Source organism: Thunnus albacares, chromosome 18, assembly GCF_914725855.1.
Source record: "Thunnus albacares chromosome 18, fThuAlb1.1, whole genome shotgun sequence".
In the NCBI taxonomy this organism is placed as follows: Eukaryota; Metazoa; Chordata; class Actinopteri; order Scombriformes; family Scombridae; genus Thunnus; species Thunnus albacares.
In genome coordinates this window covers 27,663,010-27,677,146 of record NC_058123.1, presented here as the reverse complement: position 1 = coordinate 27,677,146, position 14,137 = coordinate 27,663,010, and the positions used below count along the sequence as shown (strand labels likewise).

Here is a 14,137-nt window from a genome sequence, read left to right as displayed (position 1 = left end):
ATAAAAGATTTGAACGGACTATAAGTGTCTCCTTCATCTTTGATTGGATGTGATGTGATGGTTGTAAATAAGTTCCTAAAAACTTTGGAATACAATCTAATGACTGAGTCAATAAGTCACACCCACTTATTTCATTTATGGTGGCACAGAGAATTCACAGCTGAGCAATTTGACCCACATTGTGTTCGACAGTTGTCCTGTGTGGTGGAGAAGTCAGAGGTGCTTTGACCAAAGGTCGATAACATATTGGACTAAACAAATTTTTCATCCTGTTAGGGGACCGACAGAGCTCAGTCTGTGGGCGTTTCTTTGATGCAGAATGTGGGGCATTTGCAGCAGAACTATGGTGAGTAACGTACGTTTAGCTGACTCTGGCGTTATACTGGTGTCACAAGGCAACATTAGCTTACCGAAATGTTCCATGACATTGGTTAAATATAACAGCATTGGCGACTATAAATAACTATTAACGCTGGCGTGAGACTGCCTTAATGTTAATGATGTTGTTGACTAACATTAGTTAAGACAGGTGTTGAAGGAATCTTTGCTAATACTGGCTAGCTCGTCATGAACTGACATAGCGGTGTAAGTTAGCTAACTGGGTCAAAGGTGATATTACGGTTCGATAAGATTCAACACAGCTAACAGACAGTAGAGGACTATTTGACAGGAACTATCATATTTACTTTAATTTGAATTAAAACTGTTTAGCGAATTGTAATAAACGTTGTCCTGAATTGACAAGGAAATAAGAAAACGCATCTGAAAGCTAACGTTAACTCAAATCCCACTGACACAGACTGAGCTGCACTTACTCTTCGACAAAGGAACATGTCTGCAGACTAATAACAGCTCATAAGGTATAAAGATAGTCCTGAAAAAGCTGGAAACGCTCTAAACGTTTCTATGACACCAGCTGTTTTCTTGCATGACGGATGTTTTTCTTCAGCCTCACCAATTCATATGGTAACAGTAACATGAGCGACACCAGACTTGTTGAAAATGCTTATGTTGTATGATAATAACTTTAATGCATTTTACCCCTGATCCTCATATTCTTTAGAATTTGATCATTTAAATGAAAAAAAGCAGCAGTCACACCTTATTGTAAGTCGCACGTGCGCTGGGAACATTTTAAAATAGGTAATAAATATTTTCGATGCTCGTCTTATCAATGCCCTGCAGGGAAACCTTTGTTGACATCATTTTCCAAACTGTAGTCAAGTTGAAAATAAGTACAGACTGCCCTCTACCGGCGAAATGTCGCTTTTCAGGTGTTCACACACTGCATGTAAGAACTGTTGTTAAAACAGCCTCAGTAGATAGAGTTTTAGAGTATCATAAAATAATTTATGATAACTGTTAACCAAAAATAGCCGTGGCCACCGATTTAGCCCCAGAAAAATCCTTGCAAATAAGTCAGTTTCTTCAATACGTTTTCAAACCAAAATTTGACCAAAGTTCTTTAATGTATATTATTGTAATACACTAAGAAGCCAGATTCAGCATGACCTGTTTTATGTCACTGACCTGCATTCATCAGACTACTGAAGGACTGAAGGAGACATGTTAGGTACAGTGTAATAGCAGATGTTATCTGTGATAACAAACTTACTGGCTGTGAAAAATAACTTGAATAAAGAGTAGAGTGTTGCATGTAGCAGAGTTATTTTTCACATTTGATTCTTTGGTTATTAGAGCATGTAGTTAACTGGGGAGGTAGCAACAGCACACTCTTCAAAATGTCTATACACACATTTACTCTTTTGTCACTCAGGTGAAGGTGGGGATGGCGAAACCCTGTGGCTTGATTAAACCTGGTCACTTGGTGAAGCCTGTATCGGTGACCCGGGTCACCGGCAGATACCTGACCCACCAGGAGGGACTGCCCGGTCTGCCTGTCCCCCCTCTGCAGCAGACCTGTGAGCGCTACCTCACCGCCCTGGAGCCCATCGTGGAGGTAGACGAGCTGAAACACACAAAAAAGATGGTGGACGAGTTTCAGAAGCCTGGAGGGATTGGAGAGAAACTGCAGACAGGCCTGGAGAGGAGAGCACGCAACACAGAGAACTGGGTGAGCTCAACAACTAGACCGAGTTCTAATTTAAAAAAAAAAGTTTAGTGAGAATATACAATGCTGCTTGAAAGTTTGTAAAGCCTTTAGAATTTGCTCTATTTCTGCATAAATATGACCTAAAACGTGATTTCCATGCAAATCCTAAAATTAGATAAAGAGACATCAATTAAACAAATGAGACAAAAACTTAACATATGTTTTTTTATTTAGTGAGGAAAATATACAATGTTACATATTTGTGTGTGGCAAAAGTATGTGAACCTCTAGGATTATCAATTCATTTGAAGGGGAAATTAGAGTTGTGTGTTTCAATCAATGGGTTGACAATCAAGTGTGAGTCTGGCAGGCTCTGCCTTATTTAAAGAAAAGAGATCTGGGTCTTCACTGTCAAACTCTGAGCTTCACAACACAGGTTTGTAGAAGTGTGTCATGCCTGGAACAAAGGAGATTTCTTAGGATCTTAGAAGAAGAGTTGTTGATGCTCACCAAGCTGGAAAGGGTTACAAAACCATTTCTGAAGAGTTTGGACTCCACCAGTCTACTGTCAGGCAGATGGTGTACAAATGGAAGACACCATTGTTACCCTCCCCAGGAGAGGTCGAACAACAAAAATCACACCAAGAGCAGATGTGTAATAGTCCAGGAGGCCATAAGAGACCCCAGGGTAACGTCTAGGAAACTAAAGGTCTCTCTTGCAGTGGCTACAGTCAGTGTTCATGAGTCCACCATCATGAGAACATTGAACATCAGTGGTGTGCATGGCAGAGTTGCAAGGAGAAACCCAATACTCTCCACAAAGAACATTGCTGCCATCTACGGTTTGCTCAAGACCACGTGGATAAACCAGAAGGTGATTGGAAAAACGTTCTGTGGATTGATGAGACCAAAATAAAACTTTTCGGCTTGAATGAGAAGTTTTATGTTTGGTGATGAGCAAACACTGCATTCCGGCATAAGAACCTAAACCCATCTGTGAAACATGATTGTGGTAGTATCATGGTTTGGGCTGCTTTATGGCCTCTGGACTAGAACAGCTTGCAATCATTGAAGGCGCCAAATTCTGAGTTGTATCAGCAAATTCTACAATAAGATGTCAAGGTATCTGTCTGTGAACTGAAGCTCAACAGAAAGTGGGTCATGCAGTAAGACAACGACCCTAAACACACAAGTCACTCTACCAAAGAATAGTGAGAGCAGAAGAAAGTTAACAGCTGAGTCAAAGTCCTGACCTTAATCCTTTAGAAATGCTGTGGAAGGACCTGAAGCATGTGGTTCATGTTGAGAAGCCCACCAACATCCCTGAGTTGAGACTGTTGTGTAAGGAGGAACGGACTAAAATTCCTCCAAGCTGATGTGCAGAGCTGATAAACAGTTACTGGAAACGTTTGGTTGAAATTGTTGCTGCAAAAGGGGATCACACCAGTTACTGAAAGCAAGGGTTCACATACTTTTGCCTCTCACAAATATGTAAGATTGGATAATTTTCCTCAATAAATAAATGAATAAGTTCAATGTTTTTGTCTCATTTGTTTAATTGGGTTCCCTTTATCTAGTTTTAGGACTTGTATAAAAATCTGATCACGTTTTAGGTCATATTTATGCAAAAATAGGGTAAATTCTAAAGGGTTCACAAGCAGCACTGTATGACTCCCTGGCATAAAACTCTTGCTTTTTATTCTTGACACAATCTAATTATAAACTCCACTGACATTTGACTTATTTCTTTATAATGAACTTCATTTTCTGGCCATTATCTTCTCTGTGTCTTTGTAGTTGTCAGAGTGGTGGGTTCAGGTGGCTTATCTAGACTACCGGCTGCCTGTGGTGGTCCATTCAAGTCCTGGGTTGGTCTTGCCCCGCATGAACTTCCATGATAAGCAAGGGCAAATAAGGTGATCACACTACAATCCCCTTTCGACTAATTTGGTCTGCCTTGGACTCTTTCATGTTTTATTTATTTATTTTTTACTACTGTGAGTCACAGTGGATGTAATTGCCCATTCAAGCCATTTACAACAGTTTGATAAGCTTCTTTTAGAAGGCAGAGATGCGGTGGGTATGTGTGTTACGGCTGACAAATTGCAGCCATTTACACACAATAAGTCAGATAGTGTGTCGATTAGATTTGGATGCATCACTATCATTATGACTTATTGCAGCTCCACTGTGCTGTGATCAGTTCAGTCTTTCTAAAAGTGATGTTTTTAGGCACAGACTGTTTATTTAAGCAACATAAGGAAATGTTCATACAACTCAACATTCGAATGAATAATCATGTTCTCTCTGTTTAGGTTTGCTGCCAAACTGATAGCAGGTGTTTTGGACTTCAAGACAATGATTGACAAGTGAGTATAGGGCTTCAGAAGTGAGTTTTATCATCCTACCACTTTGATTCATCTCTGTCCTCCCAGGGTGAAGTAATATATTGTGGCAAGAAATTTAATGATAGAAAAATATGATTAATATTATATGAAAAATTGACCAATATCAATAAAAAAGGACAGTTAAATTACACTCATTTACAGTTTGAACTGTCAGATGTGTCTTTTGCTAGCTATGAAGATGGTCATGCTTTTTTTCCCCTGAGGCCATAAATATAAAATCTGTTTCTCTAAAGAGTTGAGCTGAATTTATCTTCATTAAATCTATAAATTCTTCTATAAACCCTTTCTGACTCTGACTTTGTGCCTGTAATGCATATGGAATACTGTGATAGCTTTTTCTAATTCAAACATTTTAATGAATATTGTATGTGCATCAACCCCCATATCCCAGTCATATCGCGTGGTCAAGTTAATGTTTTAATGGAAGAGCTTGAATGTTTTGCAGTGAGACATTACCAGTTGAGTACCTGGGTGGGAAGCCGCTGTGTATGAATCAGTACTATGAAGTGCTCTCATCCTGCCGCATCCCTGGTCTGAAGAGAGATTCTGTGGTGAACCATGCCAAGAGCTCCAAGCCCCCCAAACACATCACTGTAGTACACAACTTCCAGGTGAGGAGCACAACATCAGTGGTCCAAGTCATTAATCTGTGTCTGAGCTCCTCTGGGACCAGAAGCCTGTATCACAAAGCAAGCTCAACTTACTTTGAGCTCTCTCAACTATCCTTTTGATACTTGACAGTTTCTGATTGTCTGTTCTACAGACACATATGGATTGCTACTCAACAAATACTGAGGTTCCACACCCAGTGTTTCTCTCTCTAAGAAAGCTTCTGTGCAGAGAACACACTAACCAGACAACAACCAACTGCACTATTGTTTCTTGTGTCCAACTTAGTGAATCAGTGTTAGTTAAATACAGCTGATGATATTTACCACCTACCGTTGTTATTTCGACTAACAATGAGAAGCCTGATTGAGTGTGTTATATCTTTCCTCCTCTTTGAATCAGTTCTTTGTGCTGGACGTGTATAACAGTGATGGGACTCCACTGACAGCTGATCAGCTCTGTGTGCAGCTGGAGAGGATCTGCAGCTCTTCACTACAGACCAGCATGGAGCCTGTTGGCATCCTCACCACCCAGCATCGTGACTCTTGGGGCAAAGCCTATGTCAACCTAATCAAGGGTGAGCTAAAAGACCACTGATTTGACTACATATAATATGTAAAAATGTCTACATTTGTTTAACAGTTGCAGTGTGATTCCATGCTAACATCATGTTTGCTTTGTGTGCATGTTGTGTTCAGATAAGACCAACAAAGAATCTGTGTCGGCTATCCAAAGGAGCATCTTTACAGTTTGTCTGGATGGAGCGATGCCTCGAGTGTCTGAGGACACATACCGCAGCTGTGCTGCCGTCCAGATGCTGCATGGAGGAGGCAGCCAGTGGAACAGTGGCAACCGCTGGTTTGACAAGACGCTACAGGTGACCCACAGAGGCATTTTACACACACACACACACACACACACACACACACACAATCTTTTCCTGAGTTAAAGTGCAATTGTTAGTAATACCTCAAATAAAGAAAACGGTTACATGACGTTTCCTACAGCTGTTAGTTCAAATGAGGGCATAAAGCTTTCTGCACAGGCTCTGTACATGTTTGGGCTTTAGGGATGCAGGATATTGGTGGCCGATATATCCAATATGTAAGAAAATTAATTTGTTATTTGCATCCAATAATTTGGAGTCTTGGCTGTGGAGTAGGAACACCTTTCAAAACCAGCTTTTGACGGGGATTTGTTTTAAGTTTAGGATCTTCTGGGGCTGTCAAACGAAGCCAATGTGGAAGTGCCAAAAAGTGCAGTTCCTCAAATGGCCACTTGAGGCTGGCTCCAAAAGCGAGTCATTCTCCATAGACCCCCATGTTAAAATGCCCAACTTTACAACAGAAATAAACATGTTTACAGCCTGGAACAAAAAATGGTCTTGGTCTCTATAGCTAATTTCCCCTTTCATGACAACTGTACGGGGGGTGAATTTTTTTATAACTCACCCGTTTAAGTTTTATTAAGGCGTAAAGTTATGCATAATGAAGGACATGGCTGCTTTGAGTGACAGGTCTGCCAGCCGCTAGGCGGCTTGTTTCAGCCACTCGGCCATTTTTGATTGGCTAGGAGTTAGGTAGCACCATGCACTGCCAAGATGGCGACGGCCGGAGTGGCTCGCTTTGAGCTGTAAAACCGCTCTTCAGAAACCAACGGGTGACGTCACAGTAACTACGTCCATATTTTTATACAGTCTATGATCAGTACCTAAGGGGACTAAGAGTAGCAGAACAGAAAACATGGTCTTATTGTATTTTATGGTAAGTTAGTGTGTACATTTTGCATCTCTCTGCTCTGCTCTGTGTTACTGTTTGTTTGCATGGGGAGAGGGGAGTTTACCAGTTTTTACCAGTTTGTTGTAAAACAGCTGCAGCCTTTCCAACAATCAGTCCCTCTAGGAAATTGTGATTTTGTGATCATGATAATTAACACAAATTCAAGAAATCCTGCCAACAAAAACTACTACTGGTAGTAGTAGTTTTAAAAAAAAACCTTTTTTCCTTTGCTTGCAATTTTTCCCAATCCCTGCAATTTTACCACAATAAGAGCACATAAAACATTAAAAATTGTATCTCAGTTTTTGAGCTGCTGCACAACCAAAATTTTGCAGCAGCAATAATCACAAACAATCTCTTAAATCTTGGAGGAACTGAACAATGGAGTCAAAGGGCTTTAGATACACAATTAGTCCAACAGTATGTAAAATTATTTTAAAGGTTTTTGTATCATACACACACTTAATAGATAAGGTCTGGTGTTTATTAGTCTACATGTTAAGTTTACAATAAATAAATTATTTCTTTACTGAAGAGATGGTTGAGGGCTCCAAACATTGATGCTTTAGGTATAACCTAATTGGAGAGGGCTGGAGCCTAGAGACATCAAATACAGGATATGAGAAATACTGGAATTAGGGTGAGTGAGGCGACAGATTTCACAAAAAAGGAAATTTATGCTGACATGGACTTCTCCCTCTTACTTTATCAAATGGTGGGTTTGTAAAAATTACACAGAGAAATACATATGGCATTAGAGAACAGTCATATGTATTTACTCATCTTAACATAAATTATTAAACTCATTCTCATTTGGCCTTTTAACAGAGTTTTAGTAATATACAAACATAAACAACACATAAGGTAAACACTGGAATTAGCCATAAGGTTAAGCAATACACCATTACTCACTTTTAGACTCACTTAACAAGCAGAAGGGAGGACAAGTCTGGTTAGTGGGAGAGCAAAACAGAGCAATGGTTTCCTCTCCTGTCGGTCATTGTTATCAGCCCTTAAATTCCTTATCATCTCTGTTGCATCTTTATGCTTGAAATGTGTTTCTTTCCATTCAAATTTGTCTTTACTTTTTACTGATTTTCTTGCATGTTGATGTGAGACCTAGCATGGTAGAAAGGCTTTAGATTCACTCATACATCTGTTGTTTAGTTTTCCATGACATAGGGGGTGTTTCATAAAGCTTTCAGATTACTACTTAAAAAAGGCTTACTTCAGTAAGTCAGGCTTAGTTTCAGAGAAATCTGTTTCATAAAAGAGTTTTAAATAATAAGTCTGGCTTGAGTTACCACTAGTCTGCAACTGATCAGACTAGTTTTCAGAGTTAGCTTCACAGGCTTAAACAGTGTTACAGTCAATGTGCAAGACTGAAACACTATTTTCCCACCCCAGCAGTCACTCAGTACAGCTGCACTGTGAGCATGAGTCAGCTTGCACTCACATTAGACATGCGAAGCACTTATTACATACTTAAAACCTGAGTTCATACACACATCAGCATGTGTTTCTAGGTGTTGGGGAGTACTACCACTTATGTGGGGAAAAAAAGTAGTATAAAGCCTTTTGTGTCTCCAGAGACAGCTGTGTGAAATCTGATTAATTGCCTTAAGTGATGTCACTTGTAGTCTTTAGCCTCAACTGACGCTGACTCAGGTTTGAAAATGAAAATAATCTGGGGGTGTGGAGTTAGAAAGAAGTGACCTCATCTCTGCTTTAGGCTAGCAGCTCCAGGCTACATTAGCAACTACTAGCATAACACACCCAAATCTCCAAGAGAGTTGTCTGTGGTTGAGATGCATCGTGGGTAATGTAGGCACCAGGTTTTGACCAGGAGGAAGAATGTATGGAATAAAAAAGATATCACTGGTTCTGCTGCATAGATTTTGATCCTTTTTTAGAAAACTGTCCATCGTGAGTCCAGCAATGTTATAGGAGTGCAATACTAAATCAGTAGTACTCTAAACAAGACTAGTCTGATCTCATCACCTCTGAGTTGCTTTATTAAACAGCTTCATCCTGGTTCAGTTTCTGTGGTGTCATGTCACCTCTGAGTTGCTTTGTTAAACAGCTTCATCCTGATTCAGTTTCTGTGGTAAATTTAAGACAGAAAGCAGCCCTCTGGTAACCAAGAATGAATGCATACAGTTGGGAATACTGAACACATGTTAAGTGTTAGTGCCTCCCTTTGTTAACAGGAAAAGTGAAAGAGTTAGTCATGTAAAGAATGACACATAGAGTTGGAGAAAAAAATTCAGACCCTGGCTACTTTCTCACTCCCACACAGCTTGTCAGTCACTGTGTGAAGTTGGTGTGAATGTCGGTTACAGAAAAGTTACAAAAATTGTCAGGCACAGTGTCTGAATTCCAGTGTCTGAGAGGTGTGGAGAGAGGGTTTCAGATGCAGTTCAACTGTCTGAAAAGCACTTCTGATGGAAAATTGGTCTTAATTTTGACTTCCCCTCAAGGACTTGACTTGCTTTGACAGACTTGAGACTTGACTTAGACTTGCCCAAAATTCTTAGAAACATCTCAGGAATTTGCTGACAGTCAAGTTATTACTTCACCAGTTTTACAGTTTGCAGGGGTTGGGATGTAATGCAAATGCTCATTGTGTGTGTGGTTTCTCTACAAGTTTCATCTTCTAATCTTTCAGTTCATTATTGGAGAAGATGGGACATGTGGTGCGAACTACGAGCATGCGCCAGCTGAGGGCCCACCCATCGTTGCCTTGATTGACCATGTTGTAGAATACACGTAAGTAGGTCAAAGATTATTTAGTCTTTATACAGTGACACTGTGCTGTCAGCATGAACAGGTTGACCACAGATAGAAAACCATGGTTTTATTAAGTACAGTTAATGGTGACTTTCTTCTTGGGCTCTTGTTTGTGGAAACAGGAGGAAGCCAGAGATGGTGCGGTCTCCCATGGTGCCTTTGCCCATGCCCAAGAAACTACACTTCAACATCACACCTGAGATCAAGAAAGACATTGAGGAGGCCAAGCAGAGCATGAACATGTGAGGGCAGCTTTTATATAGACACTCACTGACCAGCAAAATAAGTATATATACATATTTATTGTATAGTGACACAATGGGACAAATGTTTCTGCAAATATCATCCAAAAAACCTCAGAAAAGTCTGACTGTCCTGACATTTCTCCCACCACAGACTGGCTCAGGACCTGGATGTGAGGGTTATGGTCTTTAGCCACTTTGGGAAAAATGTCCCAAAGACCCACAAGATGAGCCCTGATGCTTTTATACAGATGGCGCTCCAGCTGGCCTACTACAGGTAAGATGCCGAAAAGTCATATAGAGATAGACTGTATTGTATGGAGACTTTATTTACTCTCTACATTCTAATCCAAGGGTAACCAGCGGTTTCATTTAAAAAAGATTAAGAGCACAATTTTGCTGTAACAAAGATGTTTGTGTCCATATCCAGCAATGGATAAACCAATGCTCTCAGCAATATTAAACACCAAGTATGTCTAAGAGTTTTCTCACACGGTCTCCTCTCCTATCAACAGGATGTATCAGCGGTGCTGTGCCACATATGAAAGTGCCTCCTTGCGTATGTTCAGACTGGGCCGCACAGATACGATCCGATCAGCCTCAAGTGCCTCAGCTGCCTTTGTCAAGGCCTTTGATGACTCTAGCAAACAGGTTTGATAAAAGGGAAGATTCTGATGTAATGTATTTGTGATTGACAGCAGCCATTTTGGCACTAAACTGGCTGACTCAGATTACAACCTCTGAGATGGCAACACTGGGCTGATACAGTCCTCAGTCCATAGACACACTCACAGCATGAAGTCTCAAACATCACTGGAAACCTTATGTTTTTATTTTGAAGAATTCCAATGTTCTACTTGCAGTTTCAAGCCAACTTTTCAAATATACTTGAACACTGTTAAACAAACACTAACTTACTACAAGGAATGAGTTGTAACATTCTTGTCTTCTTCCTGTTTTGAACAGAACACAGAGAAGGTCGATCTAATGGAGAAAGCTGTAAAAGCACACAGGTCTTATACTAATATGGTGAGTATTCACAGCACCAGCTCAATACTTGTGGCCAGTGAAAGTCTAGCTGTTTTTTAGATAGTTACTGAACATTTTTTATTAGCCATGCTAGTCTGCTAGCAGTGTGGCTCTATGGATGGCAGTGTGGGGGTGTTGGTCTATCCATCTTTCACTTTGGTCCTGAGTGAAGCATCTCAACAGCTGTTGAATGGATTGTCATGACATGGACGTTTTACAGAGGATGAGTTGTAGTCACATTAGTGATCCCTTAAAGGACCAGAGTGTAAGATTTAGTGGCATCTAGCGGTGAGGTTGCAGATTGCAACCAACTGAATACTCCTTACCCTCCACTTCCAAGCATGTAGGAGAAACTATGGTGGCCGTGAAACTCACAAAAAACAGGAAAGCCCTCTCTAGAGCCAGTGTTTGGTTTGTCCGTTTTGGGCTACTGTAGAAACATGGCGGTGCAACATGGTGGGCTCCATGGAAGAGGACCCACACCCTATGCAGATATAAAGGTCTCATTCTAAGGTAAAGAAAACACATGAATGAATATTATATTCCATTTCTGCCATCTGTTCCACTAGATACCTCTGAATCTTGCACTTTGGTCCTTTTTTAAATTTTCATTATCAGGTCAGAATTTCAGTTGGGTTTATAACCAAATACAGGGTTTCCACCAGAAAAGGTGGTTGGCCTGGCGGGGGATGGGGGATGGTAATGGGTAAAGCTGTTACCTGTGATACGCATCGTTCGGGCATACACCAATTACATAACTTGCCTGCAGTCGTTTTGCTTTTTTTCATATAAATAAAACCTGTTTAGTTCATTTTCATGTATTAGTGAAAATGAACTAAATGTACATCAAATAAGAGTTCTAATTTGTGAAGTATTAAGTGTGTTATCAATACTTAGTCGGACAACGGACATTACAATAAATGTTGATGTCAATAACACAAGTGTTACTTTTAAGTAGTTAACATCTGGTGATTAACAGTGCAAACAAATTTATTCTCTTCACTCCCACAGGCAGTCAGTGGTCAGGCCATAGACAGACACCTCTTGGGTCTTAAGATGCAGGCTGTCGAGGAAAAACTCTCCATTCCTGATCTCTTCACAGACAGCGCCTACACCAAAGCTTTACACTACCAGCTCTCTACAAGTCAGGTATGGGCCAAGGTTTAAACTGAGAGATAAATGAAGACACCACTACATAATGGCAAAGATATTTTTCCTATAGCCCAATACTCCATAAATTTATTTTTTTAAGCTGTATTGCTTTAGAACATCACAGGAAAGGGAAATGCTTGCTGAATGCCAAAACATTTACGTAAATGCACATCACAAATACATTTGCACCCAAGCCAAAAGACTGTCTTGTGGCCTACCTGGTAGACTTTGTACTCAGTCTTAGTGGAACACAACAGTGTTTGTAGAGGGAAAATATGCCTCAATTGACCCTTTTAACCCAAACTGTTTTCCAACCAACTGCTACATTTTCATCTCTCCACAAGGTACCATCCAAGACCGACTGCGTCATGTGTTTCGGCCCGGTTGTACCCAACGGATACGGTGTGTGCTATAATCCCATGAACGATCACATCAACTTTGCAGTGTCGTCTTTTAACACCTGTAAAGAAACGAATACAGCACATCTGGCCCAAGCTGTGGAGGGTGCACTGATGGATATGAGGACACTGCTGGAACAAACACCAAGAGCCAAACTGTGAAGCTCCGCCAGACTTAATTAACCTCTTGGTGGATGAAGTGGACACTACAGGGCTAGTCTCAGTGACAACTCTAATGGCAAAGATTTGATAGGAAAACCACTCCCAGTGTGATCAAGTGACATTTGGAAGACTGCACACCACCCTTGGTTATTGATCATCATTATGCACTTTAAATTATGCTGTGATTTCTGCTGTGCAATGACTGAGAAGTGCTTTTCCACTGGCGGTACAATACAAAGGCATATAATATTATATTAATGATGATGCACACAGTTTTTTTAAAAGGGCAATATTATGAAAAACTCACTTTTTCAGTGCTTGTACATATATATTTGAGTCTCTGATGTGTTTACTAACACACAAACTGTGGAATAAGACCACCCAGTTTGTTTTGTGTGGGCTGGCTCACTCTGAGCTCATGTGATTCAGCAAGCCATTCAGATTTGATGCCCCCTCTTATGTCACTTGGGGCTTCATTGAAATTCTAACTGCCCTTGCATCTTTGTTTCTCTACCCACGATTTCTAGACGAGGATAGCCAGTTATTTTCACAAGCAACCAGAACAGTAGCAAACACAATATGTCTAAGCTAAGAGCTAAACACTTGAAATGCTCTGCTGTTGACTGTAAAGACTAGCACAAATCACTACATCAGCCTCCAGCTAGCATGCTGAGTGTTTTTCCATTACACAGTAGGGCAAAGTAAAACAAGTAGTTTACATTTTGGAGGTGTGCTGGTTGTCTGCAGCTCTTAATCAAACGTCATCATCACTGTGGCTGTTTCTGCTTGTACTCTACCTCCCTGCATTATTTCTAACTGATCCACAGAACAAATAGCTCCAAATATCTCCATATGTTGTTGACTTGTTTTATTGAAGACTAGTGCCATTAACGAAGCTCTGCTAATTCAGCGAACACGTTTCATTTCCTATAAATTCTTCACAATAAAAATCTCCCTTTATTTAGTCATTTAAAAGCTTTTAATATGAAGAAGCAAAAGCAGGAAGTGTTGTGTTTTCATGAGCAGTAACTTAACACACATCATGCTGCTCAAAGCTAACCAATCAGAACAGAGTGGGCTCATTGGGAGGGGGTCCTTAAAGAGACAGGAGCTAAAACTGCCTGTTAGAGACAGAGGCTGAACTGTGGGGCTGCATAAAGGGCCAGTATAAGATAAAGAAAGAGTTTTTTGAACTGTGAATCATACAAAGCTATTCTAGTGGAGTCCAAAAACAAAAATATAGAATATGATATATCTATATATATGAACATGGCCAGTGTAATTTAATAATAAACTCTTTGCACAGATCGAGAAATCAAATATACGGATCCATTCAACAGATTGTTAAACTGAGTTCTCTGTTTAATTAAAATTCCCTAAAATTATGAACACAAAGTCTCAGACAGTGCCTCTAGCATTCAGAATAAAACCAGGGAATTGTAATTCTGTAAAATAAAAGCAGGTCATAGCATGTTCACCATTGCACAGCTACTCTTTGTTAAAGCACAATTCTTGC

The 14,137-nt window shown here is 40.2% G+C and overlaps 1 protein-coding gene across 1 annotated transcript; it reads left to right on the top strand.

The window, feature by feature from the left end:
• Nucleotides 1-133: 133 nt before the first annotated feature.
• Nucleotides 134-13,555, top strand: crata (carnitine O-acetyltransferase a). Its single transcript, XM_044332894.1, has 14 exons — nt 134-346; nt 1,778-2,074; nt 3,851-3,969; nt 4,369-4,422; nt 4,907-5,072; nt 5,473-5,647; nt 5,769-5,947; nt 9,517-9,617; nt 9,761-9,880; nt 10,035-10,157; nt 10,396-10,531; nt 10,847-10,909; nt 11,921-12,058; nt 12,406-13,555. The coding sequence occupies exons 1-14, from the start codon at nt 320-322 to the stop codon at nt 12,619-12,621; spliced, it is 1,914 nt and encodes a 637-aa protein (XP_044188829.1). The 5' UTR covers nt 134-319; the 3' UTR covers nt 12,622-13,555.
• Nucleotides 13,556-14,137: the final 582 nt, after the last annotated feature.